General features: G+C 43.2%; 1 protein-coding gene across 7 annotated transcripts in view; it reads left to right on the forward strand.

The window, feature by feature from the left end:
- SLC24A3 (solute carrier family 24 member 3) overlaps positions 1-22,683 on the forward strand; it is an 808,408-nt gene that overhangs the window by 722,847 nt on the left and 62,878 nt on the right. For all 7 annotated transcript variants that reach the window (XM_085004595.1, XM_085004596.1, XM_085004597.1 and 4 more), the window contains one exon: positions 22,275-22,349. In XM_085004595.1, the coding sequence (XP_084860721.1) occupies positions 22,275-22,349 (75 nt within the window). The remainder of the gene's footprint in view (positions 1-22,274; positions 22,350-22,683) is intronic.

A 22,683-nucleotide genomic window follows, 5' to 3' on the forward strand; every position in this document is an offset into this window, starting at 1 on the left:
TGTTATACTCTGTTGGTCAGAAAGCCACAAGCCTACCTAAGTTCACAAGGAAGAGACATAGATCTCCAACTCTTGATGAGAGGAGCGTCAAAGATGTTTGAAAAGTACTCATACCCTAGAATGAGTGAATCAGCTGGCCCTTTCCCATCTCCATCAACTGACTTGTGTCTTTGCCAAGGCAGAACCAGAAGAATGGTCTTTAAAGCAAGTGAAGTTCTGACTAAGGAGACTTGTGATTTCAACTGTAGGAGTTGGTGGCTGAGAATGACATGTCTGAGCTAACTCTGGACCTTTGTGATGGCCACAGTTGTAGAGGAGTCACCAAGTAAGTGGTTCTGTAAACACATTCAGGTGTTACATCCCCTCTTTGGAGGCCCCGCACTGACCACACCCCCTGAGGTGGAGCTTGCCCATCTCCACACCCCATGTACCTTCACAGAGCCAGCAGTCAGCTCTCCCACCTGGAGGAGCTTGGGGAACTGGGCCTGTTCACCTGACAAGAAAACCCAGGCCAGTTGCCATATGACTCAACATCTAGCATATATGTGTGACCACACTTCCAAAGATTTGAGGATCTTTCTCAAAGAAAGGATCAAAATGCACCAATGGAACATCAGTCTACCAAGTAACCACAGATAATTCAAGTGACAGCAACAAACTTATAAAATATAATTGGGGGAGTTCCCATTGTGGCTCAGCAGAAATGAATCTGACTAGTATCCATGAGGACGCCTGTTCCATCCCTGGGCTCGCTCAGGGGGTTAAGGATCCGGCGTTGCCATGAGCTGTGGTGTAGGTCACAGACATGGCTCAGATCTGGCATGGATGTGACTGTGGCATAAGTCGGCAGCTGTAGCTCTGATTCAACCCCTAGTGTGGGAACTTCCATATGTCGAGGGTGCAGCCCTGAAAAGCAAAAAAAAAAAGAGTGTCTTCGCATCTTGGTAATATGGGTAAGAGAGCACAAAGAAAGAAACATCATTTCCCACTACAAGACAAAAAGCTATGCAAGAAATGCATTGCGAATGTACGGTGCAAACTAAAATATGGAGTAGTCTGTTTTTTAAGCATGATGTTTAAGGTAATAGACTCCATTTTGTCTTGACAAAAGAACATTATCTTTTATAAGTTTTATTGAAGGGATAGTTCATTTACAAGGTTGTGTAATTTCTGACGTACGACAAAGTGATTCAGTGACACCTGTACACACATCCATTCTCTTTCAGATTCTCTTCCCACAAATATTTTCAGTGGCAAGTGGGTCATGACATTGACCCATAAGAAAAGATTGCATTCTGAGCACACTATCTGAATGGGAATATTACTAGCAGTAATGATGTAACTGCCATTTTTTGTTTTCCCACATTTGAGGCTCCACCTTTAGATCAAACACAGACAACTAAAAGATGGTGATTTACTAGAATGTAAAAGTTTTTGATGTTGATGATGTAAAAATCAAGTTGTACCTGAGAGAAGTTTAAAACCTGGAACATGGGATGAGGAGGGGGCTAGAAGTGGGGATGTGAACCCATCTAATCTACCCAAGAAGGAATCAAGAAATACTTCCAAAAAAGCTAACAGAAGGTGAAATAGAGGAGGAAACCTCAAGATCTATTAGCCCGACTAATAGCGATGTAACAAATATTCAGCGTATAAGGGGATGTGAGGAATAATATAAAGGAGAGAAATCTTTACTTTTTCATAGTGAGATGCAATAGATGATGTCGAAAATGGATAAATCTAGGAGTTCCCTGGTGGCCCAGCAGGTTAAGGATCCAGGGTTGTCACCACTGGGGCGTGAGTTTGATCCCTTCCACAAGCTGCAGGTGCAACCAAAAATAAATAAATAAATAAATCTCAAAAGAGCTATTGTGATGCTTTTATATGGCATTATAGAAATAAGAACAAAACAACCAAAAATGAAAATAATTAAAGTGTATACTGCTGGAAAGTAGGAGGGATAAGAAAATAGTTTTTCCTCATAGATCTTACGTGTTCATCTAAATTTTAAAATATGTGCTATTTAATCATCTTAATATGGAGATAAATTCGTTAAGATAATCCTTAGAAGAACTAGCTCAAATATCCAGGAAAGGGGGAGGAGGAAGGGAGAAGAGAAACAGCAACGATAGCTACTTCTTGTTTATACATACTGTAGTCAGAGTTCTAAACCTGTTACATGTGTCAGTGCATTTGATCCTCCTTGTAACCCTGGAGGGGGATGCTATTATTGGCCCCACTTTGAGGATGGGGAAACAGAGGAGCAGAGATGTGACATAGTCACTTGCCCAAGGTCATACACCTGGGGATATTGGGGCTGGGAACTGAGCTCAGGGACTTTGGCCAGGGGTCCTTGTTTTCATCATCTGCCTTAGTGCTGTAGTCATGCCAACAGAAATGTATCCCTTCCTTGTGTTTCATAACCAGAGATCAGTAGAAACCTAAAATAGACATAGAAGCAAACTAGTTGATCTTAGTTTTGTGACACCTAAAATAATCAAAAGCATAAATGTTAAGAATGGTTACCTCTAGTGAGTGAGACGGGTGGATGGAAGGCAAGGGGGAGAGTCATATTTTTATTTTCATGCATGTGCTGCATAGCTGTTATCATTATCTGCATAGCCGTTATCAATTTTATGTTTGAAAGTTTGTTATACAAGACGTACACATTTCAGTGGACTTTTTTAAAAAAAATTTATTAGAGTATCGTTGATTTACAGTGTTGTGTCAGTTTCTGCAGTTGAGCAGAGTGATACGGTCATACGTGTATATATACATTCCCTTTCTTACATTATCTTCCATCATGGTCTATCCCAAGAGACTGGATATAGTTTCCTGTGCTGTACAGGATAACCTCACTGATTATCCATTCTAAATGTAATAGTTTGTACCTACCAACCCCAAACTTCCTGATCCATCCCACTTTGTCTCCCTCGACCCTCCCCCCCCACCACAACCACAAACAAATCTGCTCTCCATGTCCATGATCTGTTTCTGTTCTCGTAGATAAGATCAGTTGTGCACTATCTACAAAAACATATAGGTGATGTCATATGGTATTTGTCTTTCTCTTTCTGACTTACTTCACTTAGTACGAGAATCTCTAGTTGTGTCCATGTTGCTGCAAATGGTATTATTTTGTTCTTTTTTATGGCTGAGTAGTATTCCATTGTATGTATGTACCACTCTTCTTAATCCATTCATCTGTTGATGGACATTTAGGTTGTTTCCTTGTCTTGGCTCTTGAGAATAGTGCTGCTATGAACATATGGGTACACGTATCTTTTTATTTTTTGTCTTTTTGTCCTTTCTTTAGGGCCGCACCTGCGGCATATGGAGGTTCCCAGGCTAGGGGTCTAATCAGAGCTTCTGGCCTATACCACAGCTGCAACAATGCTAGATCCGAGCTGTGTCTGCAACCTACACCACAGCTTGTGGCAACGCCAGATCCTTAACCCACTGAGCGAGGCCAGGGATCAGACCCACAACCTCATGGTTCTAGTTGAATTCATTTCTGCTGTGCCATGGCGAGAACTCCAAATGTATCTTTTTGAATGAAAGTTTTGTCTGGATATATGCCCAGGAGTGGGATTGCTGGATCATATGGTAGTTTTATATTTAGTTTTGTGCCAATTTACATCCCCACCTATAATGAAGGAGGGTTCCCTTTTCTCCACACCTTCTCCAGCATTTGTTATTTGTTCACTTGTAATGATGGTCATTCTGACCAGCCTGAGGTGGTACCTCATTGTAGTTTTGATTTGCATTTTTCTGAAAATTAGTGATGTTGAGCATTTTTTCATGTTCCTGCTGGCCAACCATATGTCTTCAGTGGACTTTTCATTTAAAATCAAATAGAAATAAGAAGAAACTTGTGAAAACTAGATTAATGACCCTTCTGTCTCCCAAGATTGGAAGTAATTTATGTAAATGGAAGTAACTTATGCAATCCTTAGGGGAATTTGATGATTTAAACATTTTACTATTTTAGCGTTTGTTTCATGTAAAGGGAAATACATTAAAATGTTCTTGCCAGTACTTCTATCCAATTTTAAGGCTTCAGACAATGATTAGATTTTTACCAGTCTTGTGATTTAGTAAAAGAAGCTATATGACCTTTAAGGCCAGATCCCAAAGGCTACACAGCTTCTGCCTCTTCTCTTGACACACTTCCATTGGGAGCCCTGAGCCCTCATTTAAGTTGTCTGACTGCCCCAAGGCTGCCATGCTGTGAGGAAGCCCCAGCCATGTGGAGAGGCTGTTTGTAGGTTAGGCCAGTAGCCCCAGCCGGGACACCAGGTGATGGCCAGCAGCAGCCACCAAACAAGCCAGTGAACAGGCCTGATGATTCGAGGCCCCAGCCTTTGCGTCTTTCCAGCTAAAAGTGAAACCCAGAAATTCCATCCTCCCTTGTTTTATACCAATGTGTCTCTCAAAGTAAATTTTGGTTGTGAATCTGAAAGAAATGCTAAAACAGATCTACTCTATAAGCAGAGTGATGGGTGGCAACACTGCTAGTGTGTGGGCTCTGAAATATTCATAAGGAATATGTAAAATCTGCTGTTATTTCCCCACATCTCCTACACATAGATGGAGTTTCCTTCTGCATCGTGCAGGACTGGAGATGCCCGGTTGTTTCTCATTTGTGATTATCTGCATCCTCACAGATGCAGGATGAGGCAGTGGTTTCAACCCTTGCTAGATGTTAGGAATCATCTGGGAAGCTTTGAAAATTCCCAGTGGTCCAGCCACAGCCTGGTTCAGCGAACTCAGCATCTGTGGAGGGGGGGCCCAGGCATGAGTGTTTCCTAAAGCTTTCAGATGATTCCACAGTGAAGCCAAGGATGAGAATCTGATGCAGAAGGTCTGTATCATCAAACAACCTAGGTCATTCTTATCAGCTAAGTTAGTAATCCCCAGCAAGGGGGTAACCGTGTAGACTCTGCAAGTATTCAGACTTGGTTCAAGTTGTGGCTCACTTTCAAATTGTGAACCTTGGGCAAGTTATGTAACCTTGCTTAGCCTCAGTTGACTCCTCTGTAAAATGGGAATAGTAAAAGATTGGAAGTAAAAAGGCATGTAAAGAGCTTGATGCAGTGTTTGGCACCTAAAAACTGATTTGTAAATGTCAGCTGTTATAGGAAGGGGTTTTTTTCTTTCCTGGGAACAAGGTAAAGCCACTCTTTGGAAATGCCACACTTCGTTCGTAATACACACAGGCACAACATCCCTCTCATCCCAGAATCTTAGGATTGGAGCTCCCGTTGTGGCTTAGCAGGTTAAGGACCTGACATTGTGTCTGTGAAGATTCAGGTTCAATCCCTGGCCTCACTCAGTGGGTTGAGGATCCGGTATCGCCATTAAGTGTGGTATAGGCTGGCAGCTGCAGCTCCAATTTGACCCCTAGCCCAGGAACTTCCATGTACCACAAGTGTGACTATTAAAAAAAAAAAAAAAATCTGGAGTTCCCATCGTGGTGCAGTGGTTAACAAATCCGACTAGGAACCATGAGGTTCGGTCCCTGCCCTTGCTCAGTGGGTTAACGATCCGGCGTTGCTGTGAGCTGTGGTGTAGGTTGCAGACGCAGCTCAGATCCTGCGTTGCTGCGGCTCTGGCATAGGCTGGCAGCTACAGCTCCGATTAGACCCCTAGCCTGGGAACCTCCATATACCACGGGAGCGGCCCAAGAAATGGCAAAAAGACAAAAAAAAAAAAAAATCTTAGGACCATTTGACCATTTCAGACATCTGTGCCTGGCTCCTTACACAGGGCCGAGGGGCTGATGTGGGTAAACATTACGATTCCAGTTGAAATGATGATGATCCCAGGCCATGCTTCTGGTCACAGCATGCGAAGGGCGAGCTGGGGAGAAGCCCAGGCCTTCAGGCCACATACCGTGAAGAATGGGGGAAGGAGAGGAGCGTGCAGAGGGGTGAGGCCCCACATCCATCCCGCAGTCACCCAGAGCCCACCCCGAGTCTCAGCCTCCTCCAAACAGGATAAACACTGTATCATTACTGTAATACTTTCCACTTGGATTACACTTCTGATCCTGTGAACTGCGAAGGCACTCACTACCCTCCATTTGCACGCTCATTGGCAAACTGAAAAATTAACATAAGTACTTAGATAACCTCTCCCTGCGATTTTGATGTTTGTTTTGGGTTTTGTTGTTGTTGTTGTTATTGTTTGTTTTTTATTTATGGCTGCACCTGCGGCATATGGAGGTTCCCAGCCCAGGGCTCAAATCAGAGCTGCATCTGTAGTCTACACCACAGCCACAGCCATATCGGATCCAAGCCGCATCTGCAACCTACACCACAGCTCATAGCAATGCCACATCCTTAACCCACTGAGTGAGGCCAGGGATCGAACCCACATCCTCATGGATACTATGTCAGGTTCTTAAGCCGCTGAGTCCCAACAGGAGTTCCTCCCATGATTTCGGCTACAAGTTAGTCAGCTCTTTGGGGAGGGGCTTTTGCTGGCTGGAAGGTTGTACTGGCTGCCTTTGCCACACGATTCCCTCTGCTCTCTGCTTCATTGCTTAATGCACATCAAGCCTAGGTATGTTTTGATGTCACTGTGCTTTAATTCTCAAGATCTTTCAAGCAGGGGGAAGTTATCTTTAGCACCCATGAAAGAAATGATCTTGGGTTCAGTTTGCCAAGGCTGCAGAATCGATTCATGAGCGTCACCTGTTCTCTGTACCCTGAGTCACAGAAATTACTTAAAATAAACTGCCTGGCAGATCAATTGGGGCCGGATGAGCCACACAGACGTGGCAACCAGTATTTTTCAGTATGAAAATAATCCTACATCCACATCTGGCCGGGAACAAGTGCTTCCTTTCCAACCTGGTGCTCCCACGGGTACCGCCCCCACGCTTCCTGTGGACACATGCTCCATCATGAGTCAGATTAGCTCCTGGCATTACCCAAGTCCCAGGCCTGGTCAAACAGTAGGTAGAAGTCTTAATTTTAAAGTACACAACCCACATTTCCTCTCCTCTGTAACTTGATGAAGCCAGAGAAACGTGGATCCTTGCAGGTATGAAACAGACCCTTCTAAATCCATACCCAAGCCTATGGATGGGAAAGTAGCTGGCTTTCCTGTTTTTGCATCCCTTTGCCTCCAGCACTTGAGTTTTCAGAGAGACTAGAGGCAAATGGAGCATCTTTCCCCTGTGATTCCATTACCATGTTTTCTGACAGCAAGGAAAACATCCCTGATCATAGAGACACCAAATGCTAATGTAATAAAGTGTGTAATTGTAGCCAGGGTCTTACTTGCAGAAGCTTCAGCTCAAATACATGGTCTTAGCAGTCTGATTTCTGAATGCATATGATATGGTTGTGGGTTTTTTTTTTTGTTTTTTTGTTTTGCTTTTTAGGGTCACACCTGCATCATATGGAGGTTACCAGGCTAGGGGTCAAATAGGAGCTGCGGCTGCCAGCCTATACCACAGTCACAGCAAAGCAGGATCCGAGACATGATATGTATTAACTTCCTTTCCCATCAACACTTCAAACCAAGAGAAACCCCACATCATTTTGGAGACCCTAGTACCATGAGGATGTGTGACAGATCCCAAAATGATCCCTCAAGCTTGACACTGTCCTTTTAGGTTTTATACCTGATAAAATGAGGAAATATTTGCCTCCTTTGTGTATCTGGCTACTAACCCAAATGGTAGAAATTTAAATTTGGTACCACTCTGATTCAGATTTCTTTGTACTGTCTTTTCAGTAGATCGAGTAGGAGGGCTTGGAAGGGAACAGGAATTTTCTGGCATGGTTCTACACTGTGCAAAGGGGTGGTTTCCCCAGCATCTTAAGCAGAAATTGCTTGAAATTGATGCTTGAAATTTCCTGCTAGAAATTGATGATGGAGTTCCTATTGTGGTACAGTGAAAACAAACCTGACTAGTATCCCTGAGGATTCGAATTCGATCCCTGGCCTCGCTCAGTGGGTTAAGGATCCAGTGTTGCTGTGAGCTGTGGTGTAGGTTATAGACGTGGCTTGGATCCTGCATTGCTGTGGCTGTGGTGTAGGCTGGCAGCTGCAGCTCTGATTCAACCCCTAGCCTGGGAACTTCCATATGCCGCAGGTGCAGCCCTAAAAAGCAAAAAAAGAAATTGATGAAGTAGGAAACCCCATACAAGCTGTGCTTCTAGTTTGCACCTACAGCTCAAATACACCCAGGTGCTCACTGGCCCCAAGATCCTAAGTGGCGACCCTTGCCCACGGCACTGCAGCCAGATCCCACCACCCAGGGTGAGGGCCAAGGGCCACATCACCAGTCTGTTGCTGCTTATACTACAACTTCACAGGTGTGACTCAGGCTCCAAAATCCTGTGTCCTCTGGGCCAGAGCTTCTCACACTATAACCTGCACTTGGGTCACCTGGGGGTCTTGTTAAGATGCAGATTTGGATACAGTGGGTCTGGAGTGGAGCCTGAGCGTTGCAGTTCTAACAGGCTGTCCTGGACCCCACTGGGGGAATGGCGGGGGAAGAGCTCAGCTGTGGGAAGGGTGTCTCCTCAGCCCACGGCAGGTGTTTCCCGCCCAGCACTTGAGAGCAGAGGATGCAGGTTGTATGAGGCACTTTCATTCTTCCAGGAGAACTGTAAATATAGCCAAGGTTCTCTCTATGATAACAGATGAAACAGAAGCTACACATAATCGAAATCTGCAGATAGCCCCAAACCGTGTTTTTGCCATTAGTTTCAGCCTCCTCCAGCTGAGTTCTCACCAGCACAGCCAGGATGAGCTGAGAGCCACTGTACATCCTGTCCCCTTTCTAGTGGAGGGACAAGAAATTAAATGACAAAAAGGCAGGAACTAAGAAGGAGCAGAACCTCAGGGCTTCGCTTTCCAAACACTAGATTAATGGGTCTGTGAACTTGGATGAGAAAAAAAATGCATCTTTTTTCCCTGAAGGATGTGTTTTTTTATTTGGCTCCCCTTTCATTTTTTTTATTTTTTATTAAAGTAGAGTTGATTTACAGTGTTGTGCCAATTTCTGCTCTATAGCAAAGTGACCCAGTCATACATACATATACATTCTTTTTCTCATACTGTCTTCCATCATGTTCTATCCCGAGAGAAAAAAAATGCATCTTTATTTTTGCCAACTACTTATATTTAATATTTCACTTCATTATTCATGAGGAACAGACTATAGTAACATGAGCTGGGGCTTTATCTCCAACAGAAACATAAGCTGTTTTCATGCTGTGTGACAGATATTGCAGATACCCCAGATCCTTCCCATTCATTATTCTTTTTCCTTTTTTATTTTTCAATTTTTATTATAGTTGATTTACAATGTTCTGTCCATTTCTGCTGTACAGCAAAGTGACCCAGTTATACGTATATATACATTTTTTTCTCACATTATCCTCTATCATGTTCCATCACAAGTGATTGGATAGAGTTCCCTGTGCTATACAGCAGGATCTCATTGCTTATCCACTCCAAATGCAGTTTGCATCTACTAACCCCAAACTGCCAGTCCATCCCACTCCCTCCCCCTCCCCCTTGGCAACCACAAGTCTATTCTCCATGCCCATGAGTTTCTTTTCTATAGATAGATTCATTTGTGCTATATATTAGATTCCAGATATAAGTGATATCATATGGTATTTGTCTTTCTCTTTCTGACCCATTTCACTCAGTATGAGAGTCTCTAGTTTCATCCATGTTGCTGCAAATGGCATTATTCTGTTCTTTTTTATGGCTGAGTAGTATTCCATTGTGTATATGTACCACATCCTCTTAATCCATTCATCTGTTAATGGACATTTGGGTTGTTTCCATATCTTGACTATAGTGAATATTGCTACAATGAATGTAGGGGTGCCTGTATCTTTTTCAAGGAAATTTTTGTCCAGATATATGCCCAGGAGTGGGATTGCTGAATCATATGGTAGCTCTATATTCTGTTTTCTGAGGTACCTCCATACTGTTTTCCATAGTGGTTGTACCAATTTACATTCCCACCAACAGTGTAGGAGGGGTCCCTTTTCTCCATACCTTGCCCAGCATTTGTTATTTGTAGACTTACTAATGATGGCCATTCTGACCAGTGAGAGGTGATACCTCATTGTAATTTGAATCTGCATTTCTCTAATAATTAGTGATGTTGAGCATTTTTTCATGTGCCTATTGGCCATCTGTATGTCTTCTCTGCAAAAGCTTGTAAGTTTTATTAGGTCCCATTGGTTTATATTTGTTTTATTCCTATTGCTTTGGGAGACTGACCTAAGAAAACATTTGTATGATTGATGTCAGAGAATGTTTTGCCTATGTTCTCTTCTAGGAGGTTTATGGTGTCATGTCTTATGAAGTCTTTAAGCCATTCTGAGTTTACTTTTGTGCCTGGTGTGAGTGCGTGTTCTAGTTTCATTGATTTACATGCATCTGCCCAGTTTTCCCAGCATCACTTCCCATTTTATATTCTTGCCTCCTTTGTCAAATATTAATTGACCATAGGTGTCTGGACCTGTTCATTATTATACCTAAATGACTAACTGCTTATAATAAGGAAACTTACTGGCTCTTGTTAATATGTTATGATATCTTGATATATTATAATATCTCCATTTCTCAATGTTTCAATAACTGGACTTCAGTAAATAGGTTTCTGTATAGTTCTTTGTTATTTGTTTTATGCCTTCTAATTCACAGTTCTGGAAAAGGATCCCTAGAGTACAAAGGGACACATGGTACAGAATGTTTAGAATGCCAAGCACAGCGCTGGGCTGTAAAGAAGTGGCCACTGGTGTGTTCAGCATTGTCAAGGCTAATTAGAATAATTCTTCTAGATCGGGGGTCACAGATGTCTGTTCTGGCAGCACCCAGGTGTATAGAATAAATGAGTGAAGGGAACAGGTCTGAGGACTTCAAGAGCAGAAAGGAAGGCGTCCATGTCGGCTGACTCTTGCCTTGGCCTCTAGGGGGCGGTAGAATGGGGGGGTGGGAACCACAGCCAGCTGAAGGATGTATGTCCCATCTAAAGAGGGCTGTGCTGACAGCTGCACTGGGCACAAGAATACACCCAGATTGAGGTCTTTTGGGCTTTTTCAAGAGAAGCCCAAGTCTTGGTGTGGTGGAAACTTCCTTCCAAATTGTAATGTACATTTGGGCAGTTATTACAATTAACAAGAAACAAAGGGGGGGGTACCTCCAAGCAGGCCAAACAACCAGAATAAAATAGTGGTTAATATCCAACACGAGGTCAGGAGGCAATGTAGAAAAAGTTCGGCTATCCATTTGTCTTAAAAATATTTATTCCAGAATCACCAAACTTCCAATTTTGTGCTTCTCCAACGAAAGGCAAAATAGTTATCTTAACCAACACCCAAAATCTAATAAATAGGGTTACCAGATTTCACAAATAAAAATATAGGGCATTCAGTTAAATTTTCAGTTTTCAGATAAGCAACAAATATATTTTCAGTGTATTTTTCCAGGTGATATTTGGGATCATACTTACATTTTAAATTAATTATTGTTGACTTGAAAGTCAAAGTTAACTGGGTGTCCAGTGTTTTTTCTGGCAACTTTACTAATAAGCCAACTCTAAGTGTGATGGAATAGTTACTATTACAATAAATATGTAATATTAACATTGAAAACTAGCTTGGTAATTGCATTTTTGTTTCGTTTTGTTTGCATAAGATTTTTATTGAAATGCCACATAGATTCAGAAAAGTGTACATGTCATAAGTACAGCTCAGTGGCTTTTCACGGCTGAGCACAGCTAATAACCAGGATCAAGAAAGAGAACACGGAGTTCCCATCGTGGCACGGTGGAAAGGAATCCGACTAGGAACCATGAGGTTTCAGGTTCGATCCCTGGCCTTGCTCACTGGGTTAAAGATCCGGCATTGCCGTAAGCTGTGGTGTAGGTCACAGACATGGCTAGGATCCCACGTTGCTGTGGCTGTGGTGTAGGCCCTCAGCTACAGCTCTGAGTAGACCTCTAGTTTGGGAACCTCCATACGCTGCTGGTGCAGCCCTAAAAAGACAAAAGACAAAAAAGAAAGAAAGAGAACAGAACTTGCCTCCAGGAGCCCTTGTGCCCTTTCAGATTCTACCTCTGGCCCAAGGTAACACTGTTCCAGTCTTAAAACACCGTAAGTTAATAATGCTTTGCTTTTGAACTTTAGGTAAATGGGGGGTTGGGTTGTATTTTTTTTATTAGTATAGTTGATTTACAATGTTATGTTAGTTTCAGGTAAACATCAAAGTGATTTGGTTTTATATATATTCTTTTTTAAATTCTTTTCCCTTATGAGTGGTAGAGTTCCCTGTGCTCTACAGTAGGTCCTTCTTGGTTATCTGTTTTATATTTGGTAGTATATGTTAATCCCAAACTCCTAATTTATCTCTCCCCCCACTTTCCCCTTTGGTAGCTATAAGTTTGTTTTCTGTGTCTGTGGGTCTCTTTCCGTTTTCTATATAAGTTCATTCGTATCATTTTTTTAAGATTCCACATATAAGTGGTATCATATGTCTTTCTCTGACTGACTTGGAATGATAATCTCCAGGTCCATCCATGTCGCTGCAAATGACATTATTTCATTGCTTTTTATGACTAATACTACTCCTGGACATATGTCCAGAGAAAACTTTCATTCAAAAAGATAGCACATGCACCCGGTGTCCATAGCAGCACTATTCACAGTAGCCAAGGCACAAAGGAAGCCACTTAAATGCCCATCGACAGAGGAATGGATAAAGAAGGTGTGCTGTTTAGATACAATGCGTTGTATTTTCAAGTTTACAGAACTGCACTGTGTGTGTGTGTGTGTGTGTGTGTGTGTGTGTGTGTGTGTGTGTGTGTGAATGCTTACTCTGATGATTGTGTTCTTATGTAAATTCATGTTTAGGGTTAAAGCAGACACTGAGGTGCCCCACCCATGCGTGACGCCTGGGCCCTGAGGGCTCTCCTTGTCCAGAGAATCAGCACTCGTGGGTTAAGCCCTCAAGCAGTGATTGGTAGGAGCAGGTGGATAAATAGCCCAGCTCCCCCTCCCCTTGGACAAGAAAAGGGGAGAGATGTGTTCTCCAGGGTCCCCCAGAGCGCCCCACCAGGATCACACCCCGCCAGGATCACGCCCCAGTTGCTTGCTGCCATAACTTGCTCATTATCTTCTTTCTGTTACCTGCCTCACTCGCCCCAAGTGTCTTTCCTAGAAACGCCCCCCTAGTAAACTATGTGCATTCAAATCCTTGCCTTAGGCTCTGTTGCTGGGTACATCCAAGCTAACACATCCAATTATGTGAGGTTACCCTAAATCCCCTCCATTGATTCAGCACATTCGTACCTAGTGCCGGCACAGCAGTGTCTGGCAGGGCAGGCAGACCTCACATCTGGTCCTTGGTGAGACGCAAAGGGCCCCAGAAGCACAGCCTAAGCAGTCAGAGCCAACTCCCTGTGAATCCTGACATGTATGAAGCAGGCAGTCACTTCCATTCCCCATGAAAACTCCTGCCCATGATATTTTGAATGATTGAGAAGGCACGTCTGCATCCCAGGTGCTCTGGGTCATTCAAGCCTCTGTGGTTACTGTTCGGTGTGAGCAAGAGCCTTCAGGAGGTTACCATATGACTGCACAGCCCTGATATGGCCTCATTTTTATTTAAATGTAGCTCTAGTGGCAACTTGTTTCCTTGTCATTTGTTTTCTTCACATGAAACTAGAGCTCTAAAAGGATTTTCTTAGAAAAAAGTAAAATTAAAAATAGGAGTTCAGGAGTTCCTGTTGTGGCTCAGCAGGTTAAGAACCCAACAAGTATCCATGAGGATGCAGGTTGGATCCCCAGCCTCGCTCAGTGGGTTAAGGATCTGGCATTGCCACAAGCTGCGGCATGGGTCGCAGAAGTGGCTCGGATCCCTTGTTGCTGTGGCTGTGGTGTAGGCTGACAGCTGCAGCTGCCAGGCCCCTAGCCTGGGAACCTCCATATGCCGCAGTCGCAGCCATAAAAAAGAAAAAATAAATAAATAGGAGTTCATTTTCTGTTCTCGTTTGCAAAGATTAATAAAGGGAACTTCATTATATTTTGCAAAAACATAGCACTGTCTTTTTACACACCCTATCACTGTCCATTCTCAGCAGTAAACTTCCAAAAAGCAGGAGCCATTTTCATTGCAGTGACTTTACCCAGGATCGAGGTGTGTTGAAAGTGCACTTGAATAATGAGCAGACAGTAGTGCCAAGACCTCTCTCTGGGGCGGGGGGTGGGGGGGAGGCCCTCACCTGCTCTGACCTGGCACCACTGGACCTTCTCAGCCCGTGGAGGGAAGCCTCAGAGACCCCGCCCCTGCTCCCCAGGCCATGGCTCTTTTCTGTAGTAAGAATTGGCTGTAGGAGCTGTGTCAGCTCAAAATCTTGGAGCAAAACTCATGTTATGATTTTCAAATCCCCTTTCCATGAAATGTGTGTGAAATAACAACTTTTCTCTGAGACGATCACACTTTGTTTTATGTCATGTAATTCTTATGGTGTTCTGACTGCTTCAGTGGCTTTTTAAAAAGGCAGAGTGTTCACAAATTGAGGGCATTTGTTCCTTTTAAAATGTGTCTGCAGTATCGCATTCCATTCTCCATCAAGAAAAATCATCATAAATATTAAGTTGTAATATATATATACATATGTATATGCTATATATCCATATGTATGTGTGTATATTAACATATATATAAATAGCTGTATATAGATTTGGAATACAAATCCAAAACCAGATAATGCACAGTCTCATCATAAACAATTAATTTTAACCTCCTCGAAGGAGTCAGAATTCCATATTATTATTCAACAGTTGAATAAAGGAGACGATATTTTCCCATTTTTGAAGTGTGGGGTTTTTTTTTTTTTTTTTTTCCTTCTCACCTTATGCCACTCTAAAACGAAATGAAATTACAAGAAGGAAACCAAAGCTGCATATTCAATAGAAAAAGTGTGAAATGCACTCCAGAAATAGAAAAGAAATATCAAGATGAAATTCCAGCTGGGAGGGATTCCTGGAGCTATAGGGGGAAAATTAAGCCTCTGGCTTTAATTTATGGAGAAGTTTGCCAGCGGATGGCCCCTTGTAATCTGCACCATCTGTATTATTGATGAATGAGGTCAAGGGCAGCATTACTCACTGCTGGTTCTCTCCCAGCACCCTTGTTCACTTTGCAAAGTGCTTGGGAAGCACTGTCTTCTCATCACCGTCTCCCCAGCCCTGGCCTGGGTGACACCTGCCAACATATGCCAAAGAGCCTCCCGGGTTGACACAGAGGTGCCAACAGCTCCCTCTCTGCCAATAAGTGTGTTCAGGGTCTGAGTCCCATGGTCCCTGGCCTCCTTCTAGAGCTAAAAGACCCTTCACCAAGAAGCAAAGAGAGTGGCTTAGACCCAAGCATCAGTGTATTCACATCTATGAAACATTCAGTCACAAAACTATGAGCTGTATTGGGGGGGGGGGTGTGTTTAACCAAACAAGTTAAATGGAGTAGTTTTCACATTACCTAACTGACCCTCTCCCTCCTAGAATAGGTCCATACCATAGCCGTATCCCTGTCTGTGGTCATTCTGGTCACTCCTTTCTGCTTTGATTGCTTGCCCTGAGTCTCCTTAAAGCAGTAGGTTATTAAATTGATCCTTTTGGCCTCTCACCTCCAGCTCTTTTCTCCTCTGGCCACCGTCTCTGATGCACCTGCCCAAAGGCGTAAAGTCACAAAGAAGAGAAAATTTAGGTAGTTCCCATCGTGGCTCAGCAGAAACAAACCTGACTAGTACCGACTAGTACCCATGGGGACTCGGGTTTGATCCCTGACCTCACTCAGTGGGTTAAGAATCCAGCATTGCCACAAGCTGTGGTGTAGGTCACAGACGCAGCTCAGATCTGGTGTTGCTATAGCTGTCCAATGGTCCCTGGCTCCTTCTAGAACTAAAAGACCCTTCACCAAGAAGCAGAGAGAGTGGCTTAGACCCAAGCATCAGCTGTAGCTCCAGTTCGGCCCCTAGCCTGGGAACTCCCACATGCCACACCTGCTGCCCTTAAAAAAAAAAAAAAAAAAGAAAGAGAGAGAGAGAACATTTCCATGAGAGGCAGCACAAATATCTGTCTGCTTTCACCCTGCCTCCATTCACTTGCTGTAGCATGGTGTGTGGGATCAGGGCCCTAGACCCAGGCTGCCTAGGTTCAGATCCCAGCGCCCCCACCCCACTGCTGATGGCACAGTCTTGGTCAAGTCTTCAACTTACCAAGCCCAGATGGCTGGCCAGTGAGAGTGGCAGTACCCACCTTATTGGGTTGCTGTAGGAATGAATGAAATAATCCTTCCCATCTTCTTATTTGTGGGAAGTGGCAGATAAATATTTGCTCTTCGGTGAGTCGTGGTCACAGAAAGGAAAGTAGAGGTGGACCTTCCCAATCCGTTTCCACTAGAGCATCCGCAGAATCGATGCTTAATTTCCTTCAGAGTGTGGAGAAAAACTGTTCTCTAGTTTGACTCCTTCTTACTCGTCCTCCAGTTCATTCCTTCTACAGGAAAAATTGGTTTTGCAGAAATAGACTCACTGACATGGGAAATAAGCTTATGGTTCCCAAAGGAGAAGGAAGGATAAGTTAGGAGTTTGGGATTAACAGATACACACTATTATATATAAATAGATAAACAACAAGGACCTACTATAAAGCACAGGGAACTATATTCAATATCTTGTGATAATCTATAATGGAAAATAATATAGAGAAGAATGTATATATGTATGTATATATATACACTTTCACATACAGACACACACACATACACACACACACACACACATATATATAACTAAATCATTTTGCTGGACATCTGAAACATGGTAACAACTATACTGCAATAAAAAAAAATTTGTTTTGTCTTTTTAGGGCCCCACTCACAGCATATGGAAGTTCCCAGGCTAGGGGTTGAATCCAAGCTACAGCTGCTGGCGCCTACACCACAGCTACAGTAACACAGGATCCAAGCCACATCTGTGACCTACACCACAGCTCACAGCAACACTGGATCCTTAACCCACTGAGCAAGGCCAGGATTAAACCTGCATCCTCATGGATGCTAGTCAGATTCATTTAACGCTGAGCCATGACAGGACCTCCTTCAATAAACATTTCTAATAAAGTAATTAATTTAAAAAATCTGTTTTGCTAATTGTAGGCTTTGAATCTGGAGCTGAAATTTGGAGACAGTCTAGGCACTGAAAACTAGTCTGTTTATAAAGAGATAAAATGTATCACCATCCAAGCAGATTTGACATCTAGGCCTAGTGTGAGGTGTTTTGTTTTTTGTTTTTTTGCAATAGTAAGTCTAAGTGGAAAACTCATATTATGCATTCTTCTTTTTGTTTTAGTCTTTATTTTTATTAAAGTTATATGCAAAGTGCTTAAAGAAACACCCAGTTCCAGAGCTTATTATAAAAGACAGCCACCTTCCCATCCCACCAGCATCAATTTCCCACCCTTCAGAGGCAATTACTTTCTTTTTTTGTCGGTTTTTGTTTTTTATTTCCTCAATACATTTTTTTTTCTACTGTACAGCATGGTGACCCAGTTACACATACGTGTATACATTCTTTTTTCTCACATTACCATGCTCCATCATAAGTGACTAGACATAGTTCCCAGTGAACAATGGGAACTCATTGCAAATCCATTCCAAAGGCAATAGTCTGTATCTATTAACCACAAACACCCATCCATCCCACTTCCTCCCCCTCTGAGGCAACAAGTCTTTTCTCCAAGTCCATGATTTTCTTTTCTGTAAAAGGTTCATTTGTGCCATATATTAGATTCCAGATATAAGTGATATCGTATGGGATTTGTCTTTCTCTTTCTGACTTACTTCACTCAGTATGAGAGTCTCTAGTTCCATCCATGTTGCTGCAAATGACATTATTCTGTTCTTTTTTATGGCCAAGTGATATTCCATCGTGTTTATATATCACATCTTCCTAATCCAGTCATCTGTCGATGGACATTTGGGTTGTTTCCATGTCTTGGCTATTGTGAATTGAATAGTGCTGCAATGAACATGCAGGTGCATGTGTCTTTTTCAAGCAAAGTTTTGTCCAGATATATGCCCAAGAGTGGGATTGCTGGGTCATATGGTAGTTCTATGTATAGATTTCTAAGGTACCTCCACACTGTTCTCCACAGTGGTTGTACCAGCTTATACTCCCGCCAACAGTGCAGGAGGGTTCCCTTTTCTCCACACCGCCTCCAGCATGTGTTATTTGTGGACTTATTAATGATGGCAATTCTGACTGGTTGAGGTGGTACCTCGTGGTATTTTGATTTACATTTCTCTAACAATCAGGGATGTTGAGCATGTTTTCATGTGCTTGTTGGCCATCTGTACATCTTCCTTGGAGAATAGTCTATTTAGGTCTTTTGCCCATTTTTCCATTGGGTTGTTGGCTTTTTTTGCTGTTGAGTTGTGTAAGTTGTTTGTATATTCTAGAGATGAAGCCCTTGTCAGTTGCATTTTTTGAAATTCCTTTCTCCCATTCTCCAAGTTGTCTTTTTGTTTTCTTTTTGGTTTCCTTTGCTGTGCAAAAGCTTGCCAGTTTGATTAGGTCCCTTGGTTTAGTTTTGCTTTTATTTCTGTTGCTTTGGGAGACTGACCTGAGAAAAGATTTGTAAGGTTGAGTCAGAGAATGTTTTGCCTATGTTCTTTTCCAGGAGGTTGATGGTGTCTTGTCTTATATTTAAGTCTTTAAGCCATTTTGAGTTTATTTTCATGCATGGTGTGAGGGTGTGTTCCAGTTTCCTTGATTTGCATGTAGCTGTCCAGGTTTCCCAGCTGAAAAGACTGTCTTTTTCCCATTTTATGTTCTTTCCTCCTTTGTCAAAGATTAACTGACCATAGGGTTTATTTCTTTTTTCTCTATTCTGTTCCATTGGTCTGTCTGTCTGTTTTGGTACCAGTACCACACTGTCTTGATGACTGTGATTTTGTAAAATTGCCTAAAGTCTGGGAGAGTTATGCCTCCTGCTTGGTTTTTGTTCCTCAGAATTGCTTTGGCAATTTTGGGTCTTTTGTGTTTCCATATAAATTTGCAATCTACAGAATCAATGTAATCCCATCAAATTACCCATGACATTTTTCAGAGAACCAGAGGCAATTACCTTATACCAATTTGGTTGTTCCTGATACTTGCTCAATGTCTCCAAATAACACACTTCAATGGCAGTTACTTGCTGTTTCCAGTATTCCCCAGGGTTTCATGGTGGGGAACAAGAGGGTTAAGATCTCTGCCAGCCCTGCCCACCTCTACTACCCAGCCCTCTGTCCTCCCCAAATAATAACACAATATATTTGGTTAGGCAGTAGTCTGTGCTTCCTTTATTATGACTATGTGGCCACTATTTATGGCTGAGCCATTAATAGGTAATGATTCATCATCTTTTCCTGCACAACTCTGTTTTCCCCATGGTTTATAATTGTCTTTTTTGTTGGTGGTGGTTTGCTTAGGTTTCCATGTTCTGTTTCCAGAGCTCACCAGTTCCTTTCTGTGCATTCACAATTATCAGTTATTCCATCAGTTTTTATCCTTCTGGCATCATTTCTTCTGAGTCTTCAGACCTGCTGCAGAAGTTTCATTTTGGAATCTCCTTTTACCATCTTTCTGGAATCTTCCTTCGCCACCATTCTAGAAATCTTCTTCACTTACTACAATATATTTTTCTTGTTTGGTGTAATGGTTTATTGTCAATTAATTCTATGTAACAAAGACTTACTCCCTGATTTTGCTGGAGTGCATCCTCAAGTAGCTTTTTGGGAAAGGATGCAAAGGAAGACATTTTTTGGAGATAATTAAACTTTTATTTTTATTCTTTTCTCAATCTTAATGAACAGTTTTGCTGGGTGTAGAATTCCAGGCTGAACCTTTTTAATTTAGAATCCATCCCTCCACTGTCTTCTAACTTCCAGTGCTTTGGTTGAGAAATAAAATGTCATTCTTGTTTTGATCTTTTATATATAATCCTGTTTTTCTCTCTCTGGTAGTTTCTAGGACCATTTTTTTTTTTGTCCCAGCATTTTGAAAATCCTTGATGATATGCCTTGGTGTTTATCTTTTTGCCTACTCTGCCAGAAAATGCACAGCCTTAACTTCTGGGAAATTTTCTTTCATTCTTTATTTGATTATTTCTTCTCTTCTGTTTTCTGGTTCTTTAAATACCAGGACTCCTGTTTCTGTTAAGGTGACGCATATGCAGTCACTGGTCTGCTTGAAGTGAAGGATGAAGTCTGGGGTTAAATTCTTAAACAGTCTTGCAGTCATCTATTTTCAGGCTACCTTTACTACCACTTCCAGAGCTTGGCCCATGGTCAGCTGAGTGACCAACTGTTCTGCTTTTCAGCCTCCAAATTTTGTTGCTCTGATCAGCTCTTCTGTTCTCTATTCCTTTCAGGTTTGTGTCTTGTTTAAAAAAGAAAAATCCCTTTACCGTTACTTTGTTATAGTATAACAAGAAAGAGCAAAATTACTGGTATGCATTCAATCTGCCATTTTTAACTAAAAGCCCAAGTGATTTTTTAAGAAAATTCAGAATTGATATTTACCTAGTTATAATAAATTTAAAAATATTCACCACCTTTTCTGACCTCATGGAAAATGACCAGTCTAGTCCAGTGTGTTCTGTTCCATAGACAGTGAGTGATGGTCACAGGTTCAAAGAGTATACAGTTCAAGGAGAGATGATAAAGGGTAAAGAGTGCTTTATATTTCTTCTAAAGTGATTCTTGTGGCACAACTCCCTTTCTTGACAACCCATCATCTGTAACTTAGATCTGCAAATACGAAACCTAACAAGGCAGAATTAGCAACACATACCTCAGTGTCCCCAGCAAGTGGAAGAATGTGTTAAGGGAAGGCCGCTGTCCTCATTATTCATTTATGGTTCTATTTAAGTCATAGCTCTCATGTTATTTGAATCCAGAAAGCCCTCTCTGGTTTGACTTTGCCTGATCTTTTCTTTATAGATGGACACAGCAATCGGGGCAGGAAGAGGCACTGAAGGCTGCCTGGTCCCTGGACCCTCTTTTCCTTTTGTCTTTAGTGCAGCGCATGCCTATCGTTGGCCAGCTGAGAGCTTGCACTTCCGATTAAGAGGCCAAGGGCAGAGGCAGGTAGACCAGGACCTTGGCCCTGCAGTGGCTGACACTCTTCTAGGGAGGTGGGAGGACTGCGAGTGACAGTGCAGGGAGCGCCTCCTGCAGGGCACTGCAGGCAGTATGTGAAAATGGACCTGCTCTGCAGGGCAAAGGAAGAGATCAGGTTTCCCTTCAAAAGAGACTGAAGGACCTACCAAGGAGCAATGACTCTTTCTCCAGAACAGGGGTCTCAACTTGGCATTAATGCCCCCCCACCCTGTCCCCAACTCATGCTCCCCCCACTGACCACCCCCGCCCCCTACCCCCAGCTGCACAGCCTCGCCTCCCACAATGCCCTGCTCTGCCCCCCTCCCCCCCTTTCCCATAGCTGCTTCTCCTACAATGCCCTACCTGGCTGCCCTCCCCAACGCACAGCTTCTCTTCCCATAATGCCCCCCGCCCCTCCCCCCCTTCCATGCACCCAGGCCTCCTCCTCCTGCAGGGAGTCTGCACACAGCCAGTCAAGGTTGCCAAGGCTCCAGCAACGTGTCTTCTGGTCTCAGCAGAGCCACCACATCTTTAAAGGGAATTCTCCCCACTGCTAGGAGAACATTTTCTCCAGATCAATTTACAAATCAATTTTTTAAAAATTCTGATTGAGCCAGGGGTCACGTGCCAACAAAGCCAGGCTTATAATACAGATGAGAGAGGAGGGCCAGGAAAGACTGCAAATGGGCTGTTCCTGCCCCTTCTGAAGGGCGGCAGCTCCCAGCTCTGGGGAGAGTGTTGACAGGAACACAGGGTAAGATGGCTCCTCCCATCCCCTTGGTGTTAGAGATACTGAGGCTGGGATGACACGGACTTTGTCCACCCAGCCTTCCCTCTCCCTCAGGGGTCAGACCCACTGATTCAACCCCATCTTGGCATCTGATTTTTAGGAGATAAGGACTATTATGCCTAAAGACCTTCAGTAAATTCCTATCGATGGGCAGATGGACCGGGGCCAGGACAGAGACAGAAACACTAGGTTGTGTGTCTAGGTCATTGCTGGCTGCAGCGCCAGGAGCCAGGCTGTCCCCCCTACACAGTCTGATGTCCTGTTGTTCACCTTCCCTTCCCTTTTCTTCCAGGTGGTGGCTCTCTCCTCCTGGTGCCTGCTGAGGGACTCCATTTACTACACGCTGTCTGTGGTCGCACTCATCGTGGTAAGTGTCTGATGGGCACCTGGCCTGGCTCCCTTGCTCCTTGCCCCCCACTCATCCTTCTCAGGCCTAGATGACCTGCAGCTCCTCCAAGGGGAGCAGGGGCCTGGAGGTGGCTTTTCTTCCTTGCAGCCACTTTGATCACCCAGAACCCCAGCCTGATGGTCTGGAGCTCATGACAGGAGCTGACTCTGCTTACCTGGCTCTGAGAGCCTGCGTGACAGTTTTCCTGTGATCCCTGACCCTTTAGTCTCACTCTCCTCACAGGCTCCTCTGTTACTCCAACATCCTTGAATGTGGACCTTCCTTCCCCCCCCTCACTCTGTCTACTCTCCCA

Source organism: Sus scrofa, chromosome 17 (genome assembly GCF_054392235.1).
Source record: "Sus scrofa isolate SSC_HxYL_T2T_F1_AM1 chromosome 17, Sscrofa_HxYL_maternal_Yorkshire_Landrace_v2.0, whole genome shotgun sequence".
Taxonomy (NCBI): Eukaryota; Metazoa; Chordata; class Mammalia; order Artiodactyla; family Suidae; genus Sus; species Sus scrofa.